The 24,195-nt window shown below is 34.3% G+C and overlaps 1 protein-coding gene across 2 annotated transcripts in view; it reads right to left on the bottom strand.

The window, feature by feature from the left end:
* Positions 1-651: 651 nt before the first annotated feature.
* The window catches only part of LOC121370463, a 26,214-nt gene continuing 2,670 nt past the window's right edge, over positions 652-24,195 (bottom strand). For both annotated transcript variants that reach the window (XM_041495713.1, XM_041495714.1), the window contains exons 4-20: positions 23,660-23,734; positions 22,879-22,996; positions 19,153-19,268; positions 16,960-17,158; positions 16,136-16,214; positions 13,512-13,687; positions 12,388-12,464; positions 11,562-11,704; positions 10,548-10,644; positions 9,295-9,502; positions 7,532-7,646; positions 6,790-6,937; positions 6,183-6,327; positions 4,914-5,047; positions 3,209-3,365; positions 2,125-2,265; positions 652-1,437 (exon numbers count right to left, since the gene is read on the bottom strand). In XM_041495713.1, the coding sequence (XP_041351647.1) occupies positions 1,009-1,437; positions 2,125-2,265; positions 3,209-3,365; positions 4,914-5,047; positions 6,183-6,327; positions 6,790-6,937; positions 7,532-7,646; positions 9,295-9,502; positions 10,548-10,644; positions 11,562-11,704; positions 12,388-12,464; positions 13,512-13,687; positions 16,136-16,214; positions 16,960-17,158; positions 19,153-19,268; positions 22,879-22,996; positions 23,660-23,734 (2,557 nt within the window). In that variant the 3' untranslated portion in view covers positions 652-1,008. The remainder of the gene's footprint in view (positions 1,438-2,124; positions 2,266-3,208; positions 3,366-4,913; positions 5,048-6,182; positions 6,328-6,789; positions 6,938-7,531; positions 7,647-9,294; positions 9,503-10,547; positions 10,645-11,561; positions 11,705-12,387; positions 12,465-13,511; positions 13,688-16,135; positions 16,215-16,959; positions 17,159-19,152; positions 19,269-22,878; positions 22,997-23,659; positions 23,735-24,195) is intronic.

The following is a 24,195-nucleotide window of genomic DNA, read 5'->3' as shown; positions in this document are numbered from 1 at the left end:
CAAGTAAAAATGCATTTTAATTTTGAGCAGTCAAAAACATCCTTATACTTGAATAAAACAAACCACTTATTTGGACAAGTGAAAATATTGGGGGACAAGTAGATTTCTATATATACTTGTCTGGTGGACTAGTAAACATTCTGCTTATTTCTATCACTGGTAGGGTTTTTTTTAATGTGTTTTTTGGGAGGAGGGGTTTATGCAAGGTCATTTTCATTCATTTGTATGTAAAATAATACTATTTAAATATAACTCAAATTATTGCATTTAGATAAAGTACTGATTGAAAAAACACAAACACTATCAGTAGAATATTCCACAGCTAATAATTTCAATAAACTGTCAGGATTGGAGATTGTCAAAAATAAAACGATCAATCGAAAAGAAAAGATTTCCAGAAATGAATTCTGGAGTTGGTCTTCTGAACACTAAACAGAAATGGTACCAACAACAAATTGTTACACACCATTCCATCTACTGGATAGCAAACATTTGATAATTGTGAGTCTTCAGAAGCCACTGGCAGCCAGGGTTTCTGCTAGAGGGTAAAACTGGTTTTATTTCTTTAAGTTAACTTTTTGACAAAATTAATTACTCTTATCTTACTGTATGATTTTCTTAACCCTAACCCTAAATGCAACCCATTTTCTTTCTGGGGGAGGTCCCCCATACCCCCTGTTATCTGTGGTTGCATTCAATTCCATTGTGCCATAGCCAAAAATTTCTTTCTGGCAGAAACACTGGCAGCAAGGTATCTTTTATATGCACTTTCCCGCAGAGAGGACCGCACATTCTATGGCCTTTGACATTACTAGTCATGGGTATTGGTTGAAATGGGGAAAAAATATTAATTGGAGAATGGGTTCACCAAGGGAATTCAAACCGTAACGCCATACACCTCAGGCAAGCGTTTTGCTGACTGAGCTAGATCCTGGTCAACAGACTATTATCAAGTCTTGTTTGGAGACTGACGTTATCTTTCTGTCAACTACAACTGCTGTTGCTTTGTCAGCTGTCCATGTAGTCCACACCGCTTGGCAACATTGGAAGTTTAGCTATCATTAACCAAACACCTGCAATTAGTCCACTTGTCGCCAAAGCCCACGTTGTGTACGAGCTGCCAACGAAAAACAACACCATGTTCAGCGGAACAGTGAAAACAACGGCCTTTTCCGATAGTATTTCATCCTTCCACAAGATGCCCCACAGCACAATGTACACGGGAACTGTTGCTGCTGTCATCAATATTTCCATAACACCACAAAATACTGTTAGTAGTCCGGTGGCAATGAACATATTGTTTCTGCACAGCGAGGCAATGGTGAGCATACACACACAGCACATGAGGGTGGGAGTCATGTGATTGTCTTCAGTAAGGTTGTGGAATAGTCGCATGTCTTTCTGAAGACAGAACAGTATCAGACTTGAAGCACAGCACTGGGGAAAAAAAAGAGAAGTATTTTTAAGATGAATAAAACATGTATGCAACATAATTATATTAATAAACGTGCAATACAAGCAATGAAATGTTGAACTGTACATTTTTTAATTTTAATAATTCAATGAAACATGATTAGTTACCTATTGTTTGGATGAATTAAATAATTATAAAAATAAAATAAAAAATAGTAGAGAAAGGGAGAAGATTACTTATAACCTCTGTGACATTGACCTTGCAATCTGAAATCAGAAATGTCTTAATCATGGAATTTAACAACACCAGAGCACATTGATTTATTAATCATCGGCTATTGGATGTCGAACATCTGGTAATTCTGACATATAGTCTTAGAGAGGAAACCCTCTACATTTTTTTCCATCAGTAGCAAGGGATCTTTTTATATACACCATCCCACAGACAGGATAGCACATACCACAACCTTTGATATACCAGTCGTGGTGTATTGACTGAAACAAGAAATAGCCCAATGGGCCAACAACCACGCTTCAAGCTAGCATTTTATCACTGGGCTACATCGCCCCCACCCCCCAATATGAAAGAAAATCCAGTAGCTAAGACCATTTCTAAAGTGTGTTGGGATTGGTCAGGAGATGTGATTGTGTGGTATTATACCTATAGTTATATATGGTATTAAAACCTGCAACACATTGAGTACCACTCACCCACATGTCGTGAAGGAAACCTTCTGGTCCCTGAGTACAAGCCAGAAGAAATGCAACAATGGTGGATACATTTCCTATCAATGGAATCACAGACACCGACTTTTCCTCCTTTGGTTTCGTTATTGGCAAGTTGTTTGAATCCTACAAGTTAGAAAGCTATAATTAATCATTCATTATTCTTCACACATATTTAACTTGTGTTCAATATATGCTTAAACACAAAAATCAGTAATTTCAACATTTTATTATAACAAATCATTCTTTCATTTTAAAATGGGTCATGATTTAGATAGGTTTCTCACTTGGTGCCTTCACTGGTATGTGTAAGATAAAATCTAGCAGAAAACAACAGACCAAATGCTAAAAGCCCTTGGCATTGGCGTAGTCAGGTAGCCAACCAGTCTTCAGCACACAAAGAGGTTAAACTTAAAACCCGCTAGTATGTGTTCTCTGCAGGGTGTATACTACTAAATCAAATCCCATAGATGACAATAGTAACATCTGTGGCTAAAACTCCTACCTGCAGTGTATCAATCGACATAAACGCCACAGATATAAATACTACAACCCTCACCCTTAAAGTGAATGAGAAAAAAATTGGGGGTCAAGCTTCTCATTTTTGAGATAACGGGTAGTGTCTATGACTAACCTAGTTCCGAACAAAATTCGAGTACTTTTTTTTTACAGGTACCCCATACATGTTTCAAGCACAAGGCTACTTGACACAGTGGTACTAGGTGAAATAAAATTGCATTTTTACCCAGATGAAACTTTACAACTAACACATTCACATTTATCACCAATCACAGGACTTGTGGTGTTCACTTCTCTATTCAAAATTGGGTGCACCTCGAACTTTGACCCAGCCGGAAGTTATTTGGTTTAGTACTACCTATATGAGCGAAAAACTGCTCAACTCATCTCACAATGATATCACTAATTTATTTCATTAAAAATTACTTTGAATTTGACACCGAGTGTAATTGCTCTCCTACATAATTTTAAGAGAGCAATTTATCGCTCATTAACAATTTTCAAACCATAAGCCTTACAGGACATTAACGTCTTTAGATAGAGGGCTTGCCTTTTTAAATGATAACATTTTGAGGATGATGCTTGCACAAGCTGTCGTCACCAACATAACTTTGAGAACAGGAAGTGAAGTCACAGACTGAGACGAATCCATGAAGACAATGTCAAGAATTAACAAAACAAAAAATGATATTCCGAGTAAAAGATATCTGCAATGAAAAAGAACATGAAAATTACTGAGGTTTGTAAAAATAAATTTTCCACCAAATGAACCGATTTCTTACCTAAACTCACCATCCCAACCGTATACAAATTAAACCATTCATGTATTTTACTCTTACCCCTCGTCTCCTCTATACATATTTGCATAACCTCCTCCACTGGTCCAATAATTAATACATTTAAAAAAATGTATATTTGATCATACATGTCCATGACAGAAATATAATAACCTCTGATACATCAGTTGTAGAAAAATTTCATTGGAATGGAAGATACCCTGATGTCTAAAACCAAGTTACATAATTATTAGACCAAATGGTAATAAAAATATATAACAGGAAACATGCAAAAAAGCACAACTATTTAATATATATATATAATTACTATAGATCCTGAAATTGATGCGATCATAATATTAATGCGAAAAATGCGAGATCGTGTTACTCGCATTAATAATATCACGCATTTATTTCTATGTTTTTGTCTATGTGCCCCATGTTATTAAAACAAAATAAAGATTAAAATTCTAATATATTTATAACACACAACTGGAAAACAATTCATCGTAGGCGAGACAGACTAATTGTCCAATAGTTCTGCAAGCTGCCAGCCACGTGTGACGACTGCAGGGTCTTTGGCCACCCTGTCAATAGCCGACACGATCCATCACGTGTGAATGTGTTTTAGCACACTAATCCTGAGGTCGACGGTTTCTTTGTTTTTACTGTTCAAGTTCGATGCAACTTTGTCGGCATCCCACTGGGTGAATTGTTCTTTCATTATGACTTTGAAATCACCATTCACAGATAAAGATACAGTCGTAATAGTACATACATGTTTAACCCGATTTACCTAAATATACACATTACATAAATGATTGCTAAAAACATATGCTTTGAGTTGATCTCACCAAAAACACAAGGGACTAAACAGGGTAATTAATGTGTACACAGACATATTAGTGAGTTGATCTCATTGAAGAGACCTTTAACTCAGATCTAACCGAAAAGTACACAGACGTATGTTGTTAGAAAAGTAATATTTCAAAGGGAGGTCACTCGCATTAATGTCATGTCGCATTTTAGTCTGCCCACCGTCACTCGCATTAATTTAGGGACGCGTTAATTTCAGGATCTACAGTATTTGAAATACATTCTTAATCTTAAATTATCATGATTTGGGCCTTCTCGCAACAAAACTTGATCAAATGTAAGGTACTGTAACAAAAGGACACAATATTTCACATAAATATTTTATTCTGTTTGTGAGTCAGTTATGCAATATTAAGCTTAGGCTTAAACTGTATTTACATGCCTATATCCATTTAAGGTTCATGCACTATGCAGCATTAAATTCAACAAATCTGCAATGGGTTTGGTGGTAAACCATAACATGTTCTGAAAGTTACTTTACCACACATCGAACAAACTGTTCTTTAATGATTTGCAATAAAATGTTTTTATTTTATATTTCATTTTTCGTTATATATACATTACCAGCTAAAAATACTGTCATTAAAATTTAATTTAACTCACGCTTGTTTGATGGTTCGTTCGATAATATGAGAAAGTGATTCAGCCTTGAAGTAGATGATGCACAGCAATAACGTGGCGCTGATGGCGCCGATGTAGAACACAACGTGAAACACAGAGGGAATATCACCATACAGCTGAAAAATACATGTACACTATTAGCTGAATGTTTTCTAAAAACAAAAATGAAAATTAATGTAAGTATTCTGATGAAAAGCAATAAGTAAAACACATATATCTCAACAGCAAATATTATTGAATGCTACCGTAATACTCATCTACAGTATCGGGAAGTTAGCTGTATTCCTGACATTCAGTACCATAGTATTGACATTCAGTCCTATATTGCATCTCTGTTTTTTATCCAGGCATAACTACTATAATAGAGAAATAAATTTGGTCTCAAATACCAGGATTTTCTTTATTTAGACCAAACAGTCACCAATGTACTGGACTAGCACTAAAATTTTGTTTTATTATTATTTTTAATTTTTTAATTTTAACAGTTTGCCATATTGACATACCTATTCAGTAGAAAAAAAAAGAGTTCACTTAATAATAAAAACTTATTTCTTAATAATAATTTTGGATTCAGTTATACGTGATACAGATGTGTAAAGAACAATTATATCTCTTGGATATGACTTGAGTTGACGTTTTTATTTACCTAAAGGCTCTTTTGGAAATTGTTCTCACTCAGTTGTAAATTAAATGTTATTTGCTAGGACCACATGGGATACTTCAAGTGATTAACAAAAATTTGTCTTTGATGTGCATTTTCCCACAGAAAGGACACCACGCAACATGGTCAATGATTTAGAGAATATTCAATGAGCTATGAGGCAATACCGTTTGACTTGCATGAGTGAATTAATGTTGTCCTTACCTCGGGAAGGACAACATGAATTCATGAGTGCAAGATATATGGTATTGCCCAGTAGTGAGTTGGGTATTCTGTTTATAACCCGTTATCAATATTTATTATTTTAATGATAATGTTGTTGAAAACAAGTTTGCAAGTTGAGAGCAAGAGACAGTGTTGCCTCATAGTTGTGACATACATATCGCTGATGACATAATTTAGTTGTTGACATGACTGCCACCATGGAAACTATTCTTACACACAATTAACTGCATGTAGTGAAGCACTTTATGATGTCAAAATGTATCTAGGGGAAGAAATGGGGGTTTTCTTTCCCTAGGGAAATATTTTTTTCCCCCACTTCTCTCTGCCCATATATATACGTTGTGGTGAAAAAGAGAAAAAGGTACCTGCATAACAATTGTGTAAGCAGAACAGAATCCAGCGGTGAAGGCGGCTATGAAAACAGAGGTTGGTGTCATGCTAACATTACTGGATAAAACGGCTGACAAAAGGAGAAAACTGGTTATTTCTCCCCACTGGAATAATGATGACCTGCAAGGAAAATTTTAAAACAAGATCTTACAAGAACAAGTTGGATTCAACATATTTCACAAACTTTGTTTGAAAAACAATGTAAGGTTTAAAAAAATTAAAAGTTTGATTTGTTTAATGACACCACTAGAGCACATTGATTTATTAATAATCAGCTATTGGATGTCAAACATTTGGTTATTCTGACATAGACGTAGAGAGGAAACCTGCTACATTTTTCCGTAAGTAGCAAGGGATCTTTTATATGCAACATCTCACAGACAGAACAGCACATACCAAAGCAATTGATAAAGTAATTGTGGTGCACTGGCTGGAACAAGAAATAGTAAGGCTTAAAAAAAACTAATATAAAATACAAATGGAACACCACCAAATTTGTATTTATTTATTCAAAAAATATATTTACCAAAATTTTTAAAAATATAATTCTTAGTCTTGGATAAAGTATTAATGTTAACTTACAATGAGAATGCTATATCTGGATGAATACCAAGAACACAAGCCCCGGCTAGCAGCATCAGAAGTGTAATTCTATTCAAATTGGAAGCAGCTTGTACGTGCACTTGAGAAAACGGTATCGTTACCAACCCTCCAGTCACAAACCACATACCTGAAAGTAAAACATCAGAGTGATGAAAAAATAAAACCACCCCAGAAATAACAGGTAAAATGAAGCCCATACAAACCAGAATTCCCTCAAAACCAGACGTTAAATATCAGTAGATAACATAACCTCTCTAAACCAGATACCCCTTAAACTGGCCGTTTTACTGGGTTACATGGGTGTCTATAGTCCGTCCCACAGGGAATGCCTTTTTTCATACTATGGAATTTACCACAAACTACTTATTTCTTAGCCTATTGTTTTCTAAGTTGCACACAAAAATTAAATTTTTTGGTTATTTCCAAAACACTTTTACCATTTTTCATACTATGGAATTTACAAGCTATTTCTGAGCCTATTGTTTTATAAATTGCACACACAAATTGTATTTTTTTGTTATTTCCAAAACACTTTTACTTATTTCTTATATCAAACCAAACTAAACATATTTACAAAAAACATGTTTGTAATGGATGTGACGGACTATAGTTTTGAGGGGTTTAATGGTATATAAAAACCCCCCACCAAAATCCACTGTTTGATAGAGTAATTACAATCTATATAAGTAAACAGCAAGATTAGAAAGAGAAAAATTCTCACCGATCAATTCGATAACTGCAGGTTTTGGATTCAGTAGATTCTGACAGAGAAGCAACAGGATTGGATAGGTGTTCAGTGCCAGTGAAAACAGCAGCAAAGCTAGACTTGTAAATACCTGAAATTATATATAGATATAGATATATATATATAGCTTACTAAATGAGCTTGCCTGTCATACCATGTTTATGAAATGAGTGAACACTTTTGTTATTTGATGAGCGAAAGCGAGTCAGATACCAACACTGTTTACGAGTTTCATAACAATGGTATGACTGGCAAGTTAGTTCAGTATTTTATTTATTACAAGCCACAACACAGAAGTAAGTAGATGTCGAGACCTACTCAGGGCTCGAACTAAACAGCGGCACAATGGCAATGGCCGTCGTTCATATAAATTGCCATAGGTAGAGAGCATCACCGATGGCACTTTTGTTATAATTTGTTTACCACTATCCCAAAGGAATAGTGAATTTCAAAAAACACTATTGCGTCTAAAAATGTACTATCCCTTCAATTATTTATGTACCACTAGTTTTCCTGACTGTGCTATGTTGCCCTGTACAACATTGCGTAATGAACAATTGTTTATATACCAGTCTATACATTACTGCATACTAGCTGGAATTACAAACAAACTCACTCCAAATATTAGTCTCGATCAAAAAGACGTTTATTTTGTACCGGTAAGTGCATGAGAAAGGTCTTGGTAGTGCGAGAATTTGTTCTGCAGAAAAATGTAGCTGAAGAAATAGCGTAAGCGGAATAGTCGCAGGCAATTTTCAGTATTCTGTGCATTATTTTCACTTCATGACGGAATATTGGAAGAACTGTTTTACTATTCCGTTTCGAAATTTACTATTTGCGGAATAGCATAAAATTCGACCCCTGGCCGTCGGTAAATTTTCTCAACAATGGCAAAATGTATACACCTGGTGTACATTATCTGCCAATATATAACATTTGCACATTTAAAAGATGTCTACATACAACAAGATAGCCTTTCAGTCAGGTTTTATTTGCTGCAAATGTCACTTTTAAAAAATTACCATAGGCAGGCTCAGAATTGCCGTCAGTGGACTGTTTCAACCATGGCTATTCTTTTTAAAAATTGCTGTGGGAGAAAACTTCTTAAGTTCGAGCCCTGCCTACTACATGTTATTTTTGTACGAATTGGGTCAGCAAGTAATATAAGTCACACTCACGTCACACCAATTTTACACTAGTTAGATATAGAGTGATTGTTATGACATGAGCAATATCTTACACTAGTGTGTAATAAATCACATTTTACTACAAGTTAAAATAGATTATCACATCCAACAATTTTTTAACACAATATAGGCTTTTAAAAAAACAAAAGAATAAATGTTGTTTTTTAGTGACATTGGTGAATGTCAACATGCAATATAACAAGAAACCATTTGAACAATAATATGAAATCGGCTTCAAAACTAAAAGCAACTTTGCTAGAAATTCTATTATCTGTCATAATATCCAAAATATAGTGAAACTGAGATTACTAATTTGTAGTTAAAACTACAAACATGTTTTACATCTTTTTGAATATTTGTAGTCTCTATATATCCTGCAAGCACAAAGTAAAGATATAGTTTTAATTTATTTACTAAATTTTCAAAAGTGAACTTTTTTGTACATGTATTAATTAAAATGCATGAATTCCTAATTGCGATTTTGGCCCAGTTTCCCACAGACAATCATATATACATGATATAGGCAAAATGAGGTTATTTTTAAATTGTTACCTTTCTAGTGGACATTTCCTCCTTTGTTTCATACACAAAAGTCTTAAGTACAACAAAAACCAAGTAAAACAGGCAAATGTAATTCATTAGAGTTATCTTCTCTTGTGTATGGGAAATCTCTGGCAGCAGCACCGAGATAATTTTCACCAGATGGATCGAAGAACTGAACAGAACGGCTCTTTCTGATATCTTCCCAGATATATGTAATCTAAAAAATAAAAATGGCATATACATAAAATCTATTTCAATCTTCAAAAAAAAAAAAGAGAAAGAGAAAAAAAAAGAAGATTAGTCTCTGAAGGAACATTTTCCAGTTTGTAATTATTATTTCTTTCTTTATAGAAACTAAAATACTAACCCACTGCCAAAAAGAGTATTATGTTAAGTAGACATAAACGCATAAATAAAGTGGGTCTCTAGAATGAACAAAGTTACAAAGTGATTATGTTGATTAATATTTTGTGAATGGTACCTAACACTGGGGATTTCATGGAAAGAAAAGAAAAAAGATTTTTCAGCTTGTATATGTGCATCAGTTACATGTATGCTATAGTCACACCATAACTAGTATTGCTAAGATCAGTTTCAAAGAGCCACTGTTCAAAGTCAAAAATCAAGGAAAGTTGATTGCATAATTATATACTCTATATATTATATATAGTGTTACCATTAATTAATGATAATGGATCAGTCGGGATCGTTCAATTATGGAAGTATACTGGTATAATATGTACTCTAACCCCTGTCGTATCATCCAAAATTTACATTAATTTCAATACTGGGCAATTAGCCATTCCTCATTTCCACAAATGGAATGTGACTCGATCTTTCATTTGGAGGGAAAACTAAGAAATGGGACAAAGTTAAAATTCCGCCCTACCTGAATGATGATACAGTGTTTGTGTCTACTGAGATCACTGACCTTTGTCTACCCAAACGAATTATTTTTGCAGAGAATTAAATTTGCTCTCACATTATATTTTCACGATTTATGTGTTACTTTTTCCTGTGAACAGATTTCCTTTTACGGTAGCTAGTAAATTTAAAGATAAAGTTTTGTTTAAAGAAACCACTAAAGCACACTGAAAGTGAAATATTTTTCAAAGGTAACTTGCTACATTTTTCTATTCTAAGCAAAAGGGTTCTATTGTATGCACTTTCCCACACAATGCAAGCACCTCAAATAGTTCTATTGACCAAGCTAGATCCACATATGAAACATAAAGACAAAATCTAAAGCTATTCACCCTCACCTGTATAACATGTATGTTGCCAGCACACCAATAGTCACAGAAACAGAAATACTGCACAGGTCAGACCGGAGCAAGACAATCTCACACAAAACCAGCACTGAAAATTTCAAAATTTAAACATTCTCCTAATTATTAATAGTGACAAGCAAAGCAAAACTTTGGACATTACACATTGGTTGATGGTAAAAATAATGTTGTAATTAAATATTTGAAATTGTTCTACATTTTATTATACTTTTTTTTAAATTAAAAGAAGGAAGGAAGGAAATGTTTTTATTTAACGATGCATTCAACACATTTTATTTACGGTTATATGGTGTCAGACATATGGTAAAGGACCACACAGGTATTGAGAGGAAACCCGCTGTCACCACTTCATAGGCTACTATTTTTCGATTCGTAGCAATTGAAATTAAAAATGCAAATCATTAATCTAAATATTTTAAAATTATAATTACAGATTTCAGTAGTTATGCTGGGCTAATCATAGCAATAACTTTGTGTATTTCTTAATTCAATAAACACTATTAATGTGATTAAAAACAGAAGTATCTTTCAATGAACATGGAAGTCAGCAACTTATTAATACCATATCATCAATGTAACTTTCAACAAATGTGGAAGTTAGCAACTTATTAATATCATCTCATCAATGTAACTTTCAACGAATGTGGAAGTCGGCAACTTATTAATATCATCTCATCAGTGTAACTTTCAACGAACGTGGAAGTCGGCAACTTATTAATATCATCTCATCAATGTAACTTTCAACGAATGTGGAAGTCGGCAACTTATTAATACCATCTCATCAATGTAACTTTTAACGAATGTGGAAGTCAGCAACTTATTAATATCATCTCATCAATGTAACTATTTCTAATTACTGTATTAGTTTATAGATTTAAATACTGCACAATATGCATATTGTGTGGTATCACATGTTTACCTTTAATGATAATCTCAAAAACAGAGAATTACTGCGTCTGACAAACTGATACTAAAGATAATACTTACCAAACGACTGAACACAAATAAGAAATCCCATCAACTCGCTGCTGCTGTGAGTGGCAACATAGAGACAAGCCAAACACAACAGAAAGTTGATCGTCAGAAGAACAAAGAAATTGTCAATATGGATGTTGTCCAAAAGATAGTATCTAAGTTTTCGTTAAGGAAAATGGAGCTCAATAAATATTCCAATAACTTGTATAAACACCAATTTCAGATTTGTGGCTACATAGGCATGATTCAATTATATACCAATATCAAGTTGGACGACTATCATGTAGACATTTGAAGCTAAAAAAACTAAATTTATATATATATATATATAGTGAAACCTCTCAAAACCAGACCCTCTGTAAACTGGGCTTCCCTCAAAAGCAGATGTTTTTCATGGTCCCTTTTTAAACATCAGAGCAGAAGAGAACCTCTGTAATCCAGACTTTTTATTTTGTCCCGAGCATGTCTAGTTTATTATATATAATCTTTGGATCATATTTTATTGGTCCATTTAATAAGTGAATTGTTGTGCAACTCTGCTTTCAGTATACACACGTAACTGTGATAATATGACTTGTATGAGAAACTGTAGAAAACTTAAAACGTTTTCTTTTTTTATGAATACTTAACTTAACCTCAAACAAATGGTATTTTTCCTCTATATAAGTAGACTGGTCCGAACATCCCAACAGCCAATGGGATGGCTTAAAATGTTCCAATGAGTCCGCTGTTTCCTCTTCCGGCCACATGACTAAAACTTACATGGGGGGAATATGCTATTTGTTGAGGTCAGGTTAAGTGGTAAAGAAATAGTATTAATAGATTGGGTAAAAGATACTTTATTTGCCATGGCAAAACAAAAATCCAGTATGAGTGAAATGATGTAAGACCCATCATCAACAGAAGAGATGCCAACTACAAAACAAAAGAGGAGAAAACATTGTAACAAAATCCCAATATATTATTTAATAAGCTCTTATTAGAGGTCAAACATACCGGGCCAAATTTACAATGTCTGCTTACGTTAAACGCATGTGTTTAAGCATTGTATTTAGCAGCCTGTATTTAGTTAAACATATATATAACATAATCAGGCTTTATAAATTCGGCCCATTATAATTACCATAATCTTTTTTTTATTTCCATATAACCATCTTACAGTAAAAAAAGTCATTAAATTGACATTTCATTGGTAAATATTAACAACTTCAAAAGAAAAACCCAACAGGTAGGCATATCAGATAGCAAGATAAAGTAGAGAAGTCCTGCTTAGTAGTTAAACATATACTAAGAAAAACAATTATTAATAATGAAGTATAAAAGGCGGCTCAGTAGGGAGATGAAAACCAATGGTTTTGTGGTTAAGCCATCGGACATAAGGCTGGTAGGTACTGGGTTCGCAGCCCGGTACCAGCTCCTACCCAGAGGCCACTACACAGAATTTTCTCTCACTAACAACTAACAAATAATAGCTGAGGTGTGTGCCTAGGACAGCATGCTTGAACATTAATTGGATATAAGCAGGAAAATAAGTTGAAATGAATGAATGAAGGAGATGGAAAACCCACTTGTCTCTCATTAACCACAAACAATTATTAATCCCTATCCTGGTAAAAACACCCAGATAAATCAGGTGTATGCCTGGCACCCTATGCTTGAACACTAATTGTATATAAGTATAAAAGAATGTATTTATAAAATGAAAAAAATTAATAGAAAACCTGTAGGGCTGTGCACTTATCAGAAATGCACTTTCTAGACCATTTCAAGAAGAAATCCAATGTAACCACAAAGGCTACTGTTATTTTGCAGTAACATGCACCATGGCCATAACAGTGTCAAACAGTCTAACATCTCAGAACACAGTTGTACAACATCCCCACCCTAAGATTTAGTAAAAAATTCAAATAAAGAACAGATGTTTAACGACATCCCAGCACTAAAATCAAATAAAGCTAGTACCCAGTAGTTTCTGTGACTGAGAAACAATCCGAGGATGGCAAAAGCCACGATGCAGCCTGGCAGCCAGGGGACAAAGTGTGATGAGAGGTTGAACTTCTGAAGAACGGGAAACAGCAGCAGGGTTGCAATCATCCCACTGGTCCAGCGTACGCGGATCACAATCGTGTACTGCCAGCCTGCAACAAAGGTACATCTATACAGTGAGATTACACGATTACTCGCATCCATGGCATAATGGTTTAAAGTTTTATTTTAAAAGTTTTTTTGGTTTTTTAATGACACCTGTAATACAAGTCAATCTATACAATGAGATAGGTGATTACTGGCCTCCATGGCATAGTGGTTTAAAGTTTTATTTTTAAAGTTTTTTGTTTTGTTTAATGATACCTGTAATACAAGTCAATCTATACAATGAGATAGGTGATTACTGGCCTCCATGGCATAGTGGTTTAAAGTTTTATTTTTAAAGTTTTTTGTTTTGTTTAATGATACCTGTAATACAAGTCAATCTATACAATGAGATAGGTGATTACTGGCCTCCATGGCATAGTGGTTTAAAGTTTTATTTTAAACGTTTTGGGTTTTTTTTAATGACACCTGTAATACAAGTCAATCTATACAATGAGATAGGTGATTACTGGCTTCCATGGCATAGTGGTTTAAAGTTTTGTTTTGTTTATAGAGACATTCCTGAGTTTGATGCATTGTAAGATGTTTCCGACTAATAAAATATTTCTACGATTAAACTTACATATTAAATATATTTTCTTGTTTAGTATATCAGTGTCTGTATATTCAATGTGTTTCTGGTCGTCTTCATATTTGTAAGAAGCCCAAACTGGATTTTGTCTTCCGATAATTTCATTCATACGAAAAAAACATATTTTAGAAAATTAAATTAAATTTAACCTAGTACAAATATTAGAACGATCGGAAACACGTTTAATATACAGTCACTAATATTTAATGCAGAAAAATATATTTGATATGTAATTACAATCGTTAAAAAGTCTCTGTTAGTCGATAACATCTTAAAAATTGCAGCAAACTCAGGAATGTCCCTTTTGTTTTTTATCCCACTGCCCCCTTTCCTTTCTCTCCTTTGAATTCCATCTCATTTCTTCCCGATCTGGCAACTCCTCCTATCTTTCAACTTCTTTCGCTGTCCACCTCCACATCCCAGTCCTTGCCTCTCCAACCATGACAGTTGCTTGTCTCTTGTGGCTATCTGTGCCACACACCTGCCATTCCTCATCAGGTTTTAGCTGTGGGCTTAGTCTGACCACTTCGGGGAGTGTTCAGTAGTTACTTCTGGCATTGTTAAGAGGCACTTGTAACCACCTACTATGCAACCCTACTACCGGCGGTCGTTAGTTAGTGCCGTAGGTCAGACCAGCTTTATTAGCGACAGAGGACGAGGATGCCAGGTGGGTGCAGGGATATACACAGAGACTGCACCCGTGGAGGAAGTTGAGACAGGTAGGCGATGGTGTGGACAGCTCAGAAGACAGAGTCAGAGGAAAATTCACAGAAAGGGTCCAAACAGATTCAAATCGTGGGAGAAATTGGAAAGTTTTTTATATTAAGATAATGAGAATGATAGGCAGAGGGTGATAAATGAGAAAGATGAATGAATGTGTGAGCCAGCTTTGACGGGATTTGAACCACTGTTGTCAGCTTGATTGTCCCGGAATGTCCCAGGAATGTCCTTTTAATGACGCTTGTAACACAAGTGAATCTACACAGTGAGATCACACGATTACTGGCCTCCATGGCATAGTGGTTTTTAAATGTAGTTTTTAAAGTTTTGTTTTGTTTAATGTCATCTGTAACACAAGTCAATCTACACAGTGAGTTCACACGATTACTGGCCTCCATGGCATAGTGGTTTTTAAATGTAGTTTTTTAAGTTTTGTTTTGTTTAATGTCATCTGTAACACAAGTCAATCTACACAGTGAGATCACACGATTACTGGCATCCATGGCATAGTGGTTTTAAGATGTAGTTTTTTAAGTTTTGTTTTGTTTAATGTCATCTGTAACACAAGTCAATCTACACAGTGAGATCACACGATTACTGGCATCCATGGCATAGTGGTTTTTAGATGTAGTTTTTAAAGTTTTGTTTTGTTTAATGACATCTGTAACACAAGTCAATCTACACAGTGAGATCACACGATTACTGGCATCCATGGCATAGTGGTTTTTAGATGTACTTTTTAAAGTTTTGTTTTGTTTAATGTCATCTGTAACACAAATCAATCTACACAGTGAGATCACACGATTACTGGCATCCATGGCATAGTGGTTTTTAGATGTAGTTTTTTAAGTTTTGTTTTGTTTAATGATACCTGAAACACAAGTCAATCTATACAGTGAGATTGCAGGACTACTGGCCTCCATGGCACAGTGGTTTTTAAGTTTTATTTTTTTAATTTTGATTTTGTTTAACAACAATACTAGAGAACATTGATTTATTAATCACTGATTATTCTTTTGTAAAAGTTACTATTGAAATAACTAAAGGAAAATCACAATAATGAGATAGCAATAAGGTAATGCATGTAAGGTAATTATGTTAAAAAAAATTGTGATAAAAAAGCACTTAATAATATAATTCTTACCTGCATATTCAAAGAACTGCCTGATGTTAATGAGTGTTGTAAGAAATAAACTAAAAGATGCTGTAAACAAAAGCTGAATCTAAAAAAGAAACATATATTTATAAAACAAAATACCTGATGGGTCTTCAAGACATATATCTTTTTTTTATTAGCATTAAACAGTTGTGTTAAAACTCCAAACCATAATAAAAAATAATTACAAAACCTGTTTTGTTTAAACGCAGGTGTTTAAGCATTATAGGTAGTACTAAACCAAATAACTTTCGGCTGGGTCAAAGTTCAAGATGCACCCAACTTTTGATAGAGAAGTTAACACCACAAGTCCTGTAAAGTGTGATTGGTGATAAATGTGAGTGTGTTGGTTGTAAACAAAATTAGTTTCATCTGCACAAAAAATGTATGCAATTTTATTGCATCTAGTATCACTGTGTTAAGTAACCTTGTGCTTGAAACATGTATGGGGTACCTGTAAAAAAAAGTACTCAAATTTTGTGCGGAACTAGGGTAGTCATAGACACTACCCGTTATCTCTACAATGAGCAGCTTGACCCCCAATTTTTTCTGATTCACTTTAAGGGTGAGGGGTGGTCGATTGTTACGCTGCAGGTAGGAGTTTTAGCCACATGTTACTATTGTCGTCTATGGGATCTGATTTGGTAGTATACACCCTGTAAATGCATGTAATTAGATATGTGTAAGTCAAGAACAGGCTTTGTACATTCGGCCCCATATATTTAATAAACATGGAACTGATAGGAAGACTGAATCAGCAAATCCTTAAAGGACCATTAGTAATAATACAGAAATACACACTAGTGTCTTACCATTGAGGTTTTACTGAAAATGTGATCAACTGGAGCGAACAATGCCAGGAGACAGTGAAGAATGGAGGGAAACAAACAAAAGACACAAACAATCATGGCTACAAATGGCTGCTGGAGAACATTAAGGTCTTCCTCGGCTGTCGTTGTACTTCGAAATGATGAAAGAGATGGGACAAGGAACAGCTGTAGCACCACAAATCTGAAAACAATCATTTAACAATTAATGTACATGGTCCTCTAACCATATTGCGTGGTACATCTCATACGAAATTAGAATATTCCTATCTAGCCTCACCATTTAAGGGGAGTTATCACTCTTGCTCCCCATCACTCCACTGGGACTAGTTCAAGGAGAGTGATTATTAGCTCCTCTTAGCATTTGAATTAGTCCCCTCAGTTTTTTTTCATGGCAAGGTCTGCATTTCGATACATTCAGTGAATGTGTTGGTTTTTCTAGTGACTTAAAAGTGAGAGTAAACTCAAACATGAGCCTTATGTGTTGGAAAGATGCATACCCAGACCACCAAAACATACTGACAACTTCAACAAATGAAAAACGCGTAATTTTAGAGTTAATAAAAAAACATGATTATTCCTGCTAACTGGGGACAGCTATTTTCTTTTCTTTTCGAGGAGTCTGGTACACTAGCTTGGGACGTCAGCTCCAACCAACTCATGTATGCACAATATAAACAAAAGCAGTAATTTACGACACAGCGCTTCTCTTTGATCAACTTGACTTGTAAAACAACATAAATGACTTGATAATATAATAAACTATTTAACTAAATATATTTCTAGTTGCATTAACTGTACGAAATGGTGTTATAATATTTTTCTCTGTTAAATACTCCAAAATGTACTCTATTAGGCCTATTGATATGCTACATTGAAGCAAAAACGACAACCCACGATACCCAAGTGATAATTTTCTTTTCTTTGGGACTATGCAATTGGTCAGTTGTGTGATTTTAGATGGAAAAGTCTACTTAATCAATAGTTTTACAGAACTATTTACAGTAATAAACAATGTCCATTACCATTTTAGGTGCAACATGTAATATTACACAATACCAGTATGTATTTTTGTGTCTAGACAGCTGTAATTAATTGGCTCGTCTGGTTACCTATCTAATACACACCTGCCAATCAGGAGACCAATTAACTAAGAAAACACTCCGTTTATCATTTCAGTATGTAGGTTAATGCATGAACAAAACATGGTATAATTATTTCGACTTATTGTGTAGCCACTTTGCCAAAGGTGGTTTATTTTGTATTGAAAAATAATATATACTTATTGCTGGCTTACTGGGATGTATATTATTATAGAACATTGTAATGCATGTCTATTTTATCAACCCGCAAAAACCAGGTAGATTTGTTTCTCTAGTTCTGACATTACACATTAAGTATTATGTAACAACCGGTTCGGCAGAGGGCATATTCACTGGAATGGAACAAAATGGCTGCGCCCATTATATATAATAGGCGTCACATTTAACCATTTTATTAATTAACTATAATAATATACTTGTTGATATTAACCAATAATGTGCATTATATATTGTTGAATATGCATATCAGTCCAAAAGCCTTGCTTAAGCATTCCTTTAATGCAACGTCTTGCTAATTACACAGTAATACCCAAGATTGAATCCTCTGTACTGAGAGGTAACTTAAATAATTGTAAAATATATTTAATTTGCTGTCAACTTCTATTAGAAACTGCAGGTACATTTAGCTCATTATTAAAGTGACAATTCACTGAATGAGTTATCTTCCCTTATTTCCATATTGATATTGCATATTACTTGAACATAGAAAAAGAAAGAACATTTTAACAATCATAGTAAATTGCTTTGAATCCGTATCTACAAGCTGACTAGTATATGATAATTGTCATTATCTGTCAATGGAATGAGACAGAAACACATCCCACATTGCACACCCAATCATAAAGCTTTAGAATATGAAACTGGTTTTCAGAGGGATATTGATTCTGTGATCCATCATGCCTCACGCCATCACTCTACCACTTACAATATTTCACAGAACTAGCTTTTGTAATAGTTGAATTTCCTTTAAATATCTCACATGAGTATGTCTTTACCACATTTAATGTGGACTGATATAAGCAAGAATGTATCCATTATTAGATACTGAATTTAGATAAATTAAAACTTGACCAACCCGATTCCTAGAAGGATGAACGGTGTCATCTGAAGCTGTGTGACGATTGCGACGGCCCAGGTCATCATTAAGATACACACTCCAGGATACACACTGAACAGCAACAGTTCCATCACCTAACACAAATTAACATCCACTTAACAAAAAAAAGGTAAAAGCAATCTAATACATTGTGACATTTCACTTAAATACTCACAGAAGAAACCTGCTGAAACCACAGGTGCTTGATTAGCGGATATCAAAATAAATTCTTATTAATTTTTTAATTAAAAAATATTTGCAAAATAAGCTAATAAAAACAATACAAAACATCATCTAACCCAAATTTTACCTTTCTGTCACGTATTTGAAAGTGTCTTAATATCGACCCCCGTCTACTATAATAGTTAAGAAAGGTACGACACTCGCCATTTTTCCTATGTTAAACGATATTTCAAATGCTTTGACGGAAGTGACGTCGTATAGTAAAAAGTTTACCAAGAGTTCAGCCCCTTACATATTTTTTTTTCCGCGAAATATAAACTGAAAGAAATTGACAGCAAAAGAAAAGACGGAAAGCACAAATTATTTGACAATGTGGTAATAAGTAGTTTATTCATTTAATTAATTATAAAATGACAAATTTGAATAGTAGGTTTAAAAAGCCTATTTTAAATATAAATAATGAATTTAAAAAAAAATTTTTTTTTTATCTTTTTACACTTGGTTGTTAAAATGCATTAACAGTTGTGTAACAATTTGGTGGTAGCTGTCAATATAACAGTCCCAGAGGCAACAGTTATAATTTTATTATATATTAATTTTCATCCCCTCCAAAGTTCCCCTGACATTCCACCTCATGTAATTGGGGTCCTCCCAGTGGCGTAGCCGGGGGGTGGGGGGTGGTGTCCAGGGAGCGTGGCAATTAGGGGTGTCATCCCACTACTCTGTAACACCCCCCCCCCCCCCCCCCCCAAATTCAAAATCCTGTCTTCCCTAAATGGATTTTCTAGATCCGCCACTCGGTCCAGACCCCAATAAAATTAGATTGTTGGATGGCTTACCGACTGACCTTATTTTCACCCATGCAGTCTTTGCCATGAAAAGCGAGTGATCACTCTCGCTCTCATGCACACTCATCTGAAAAGTTTTAGGAGGGCGGTGAATTGATCGCCTTATAATAATTATTGAAGTTTATTTAAAACTTCATTTGATTGATATATATATTGCCACGCCCCCTGGATCCCCCCCCCCCCCCCCCTGGCTACGCCACTGGGAGGACCCCAATTACATGAGGCGGAATGCCAGGGGAACTTTGGAGGGGATGAAAATTAATATATAATAAAATTATAACTGTCGCCTCTGGGACTATTATATCGACAGCTACCACCAAATTGTTACACAACTGTTAATGCATTTTAACAACCAAGTGTACCAAAAAAATATTTAAAAAAAAAAAAAAAAGTCATTATTTATATTTAAAATAGGCTTTTTAAACCTACTATTCAAATTTGTCATTTTATAATTAATTAAATGAATAAACTATTTATTACCACATTGTCAAATAATTTGTGTTTTCCATCTTTTCTTTTGCTGTCAATTTCTTTCAGTTTATATTTCGCGGCAAAAAAAATATGTAAGGGCTGAACTCTTGGTAAACTTTTTACTATACGACGTCACTTCCGTCAAAGCATTTGAAATATTGTTTAACATAGGAAAATTGGCGAGTGTCGTACCTTTCTTAACTATTATAGTAGACAGGGGTCGATATTAAGACACTTTCAAATACGTGACAGAAAGGTAAAATTTTGCTTAGATTGATGTTTTGTATTGTTTTTATTAGCTTATTTTGCAAATATTTTTTAATTTAAAAAATAATAAGAATTTATTTTGATATCCGCTAATCAAGCACCTGTGGCTGAAACAGGACTCATTTTTTATATTTAGCATCAGGACAGAACACATTATGACCTTTAGCTATGTCAGTGATTTAGTAGTGTTGGTATAAAGGGAGAAAAAAAACCTTGGGCTACTGAAAGTCAGATTTCAGATTAAATTAGTCACAAGTCAAGCTTTCAGGACATGAATGTACATGTGTATGTTTAATAACACCCCAGCACATTGTTCAATCACATGGTCCAGAGAAGACGAGAAGAAATGCACTGTCAACACATGGCCACTTTTATTAGAAATAAATCCTCCTTCCCAAGATAGACTAGCTCACATCACAAAGACTGATACTATAGTGCAAGGCCCATATTCTTAAAGCTACAATATCGTAAAAGCATTGTAGGCTATGATGTTGCTATGGCTTGTGCTGTAGTGACATCACAACCCACAATGGTATTACAATATTGTAGCACTAAGATAGCTTTGCAAATCTCTAGCCAGAACTTGCAATGATAGTTAGATAAACACTAAATATAAAATAACAACTGTGGTTTGTCCCTGGGTGTTTGGCAAGACCAGATTTAAAAACAATACAGACAGGAAATCTTCAGTCAATCAAACTTTTCATGTTTGAAATTGTGCATTTTTGTAGTTTAATTGGTTCATATTGTGCAATTTGTTGACATATACTAATATTTTTTTTTACAAAATACCACAGCTTCAACTTTGAGTGTTTATCTAACAGCTTTTAGCAGTATTATGGTTAAAAATTACTGTAGTAGCTGTCACAAACCTTGTGGACTGTGCAACACTGTGGCGATACAATGAATTATGGATGTACCGTATATCGCTGTGTATTAGCCGACTTTTTGATACAAAATTTATCAAGTCAAAGGCTGGGGTCGGCTTATCTAAGGAGTCAACATTTTATTGGAAATGTAAAGTTAGAATAGTGACGTCACGGCTCGACTCGATCTATTGTCATTATTGTGCTCTGCATTTCCACTTTCATAAAGGTTTAATATTGCATTTTAACACAAGCTATTACAAATAAAAGATATTAAAATTGTATATATATGTTCATCTTTAATAAATGTTGGTGTTTAAAAGTTATTTAGTAATATTTATCTGTTTAAACAACAATAAATGGTGACCGATCAAAACAATTTCGGAAAACTTCGCAGGTCACGTGTCATTACAAAACTGCTTACTAAACCGGTGAACACGTTAATTGTTCCAGCTTCATTTATTTTGTTTGTCGGCTTGGGATTAATCGACACGGGTGGTTGGGTATGGTAGGGTATAGCCGACTAGTAATGAAAAGACCGATTAGCACAATCAACAATGCAAACAGTCACTGTGTTTTTAACGTGTGGCTGCAATCAAGAATGTTTAGGTATATTTCGCTATCTTGGTACTTATATTTTACGAGAAATAAATTAACCGGACACCGTTTCTATAAATAGAAATCGGCTACTGCTTCCGGATAAGTTTGCTGTGACAAATGACGTTTGAAAGCAGATGTACTTTGTCATTTTGTAGAGACCACACAGACATCTGACTTGGTTAGTTTTATATAGGGGGGTCGGCTTATATACAAGGTCGATAATTTTAAAGCCGATTTGGAGGGTGAAACTAGGGGGTCGGCTAATGCATGGAGTCGGCTAATACACAGCGATATACGGTAATTGAAAACATAATCCAGTCAGTAGTGTTCTGGGCTAAATGTGACACATGTATATTGGTTTGTGCAACACTGGCTGTAAGCTAACAGAGATTCATGCTTTAACCTAGAGCACCTGAGCAGGAAGCCCTACCACACAACATTAAATTTAATTTACAGCACATCAAACCCACCTCACAGAGATAATGTTCCTCCATCCGGAATGATGTAAACTGCAAGAGTGCCCATGAAGCAGTTAAAATAACATACATGTTTATAGCAGCAATCAAGAACAAATTCCACAATGACAGCCTGAAATGTCAAAAAAGAAAAAAAACTCATTATCAATGCATTGGAGGGAACAAATGTTTTATTTAACGATGCACACTCAACACATACTGCATCAGAGGTACTAAAGTCACTGATGCATAAATTATCATGCATTTAAAATTGTTTCTGAACAACAAAAAATTATTGCTGTTGCAGGTTTCGACCTTAATGACGACACCAACTGCAACTGCCGTCACTGATATAAATTGCTATAGATAGAGAACATCACTGACTGCACTATTGTGCCATCGGTAAAGTTCCTCAACAATGGCAAATTGGATACACCTGGTGTACATTATCTGCCAGTATTTAACATTTGCACATTTGAAATATGTCTACATACAGCAAAACAGCCTTTCAATCTTGTGTATTTGCTGCAAATATCACTTTTAACAACAATTGCCATAGGCATCCTCAAAATTGCTGTGGAAGACAAATCACCCATGGCAATTCCATTAAAAATTGCTGTGTGAGACAAATTCTTAAATTCAGAGTCCTGCTGTTGTGATATATTTGTAAAGATGTAATATGCATTTCCAGTTAATATAAAGTTACTGTAATTATTTATTAATGCTTGGAGTGTATGTATACATATGTGCAGTGTGTATAATGCATGCTAGATATAAAAATAAACAAAATTCTCACCATATTAATGGCACCACAGAAAAGAACACCAAAATGTGGCAGGGCACAAACAGAATGATAAAAACTATCACAGACCTACAATAAAACAAAACTCATGTTAAACAAACAACAACAAAAATGTAATTATGCCATTACTTTAATGTATAATAAAAATGTTAATTATTGTTTCTAATGATGTATATTTACAAAAACGATCTTTAACACTCACAAATAAACTCTCAATTTTTTTAACATGTTTTCACTGAACCCATTTTAAAAATGTTCTTTAGCTTGCTATGAAACAATCTACAAATTTATTAGTCAATATTTTCAAAAATGTACAAAGTACCCTTTTGATTCCCACTTTTAAATATGTTAATCAAATGTTGATTTTACAAGGGATATCTTTAATAATTTACAGACAATATTATTTTTTGTCAGGTTATATTAGAAGGAAAAAAATATTATACTGGTAAAATGGTTACCAAAAATAAAAAAATAAACAGATAAGAAACTGCAAATCTCATAACATTAACACTATAATAATGTACCTTTAA

The sequence above is a fragment of the Gigantopelta aegis genome, chromosome 4 (genome assembly GCF_016097555.1).
Source record: "Gigantopelta aegis isolate Gae_Host chromosome 4, Gae_host_genome, whole genome shotgun sequence".
NCBI lineage: Eukaryota > Metazoa > Mollusca > Gastropoda > Neomphalida > Peltospiridae > Gigantopelta > Gigantopelta aegis.
Note: the sequence above shows the minus strand (reverse complement) of the source record. Positions and strands in the feature narration are given on the sequence as shown.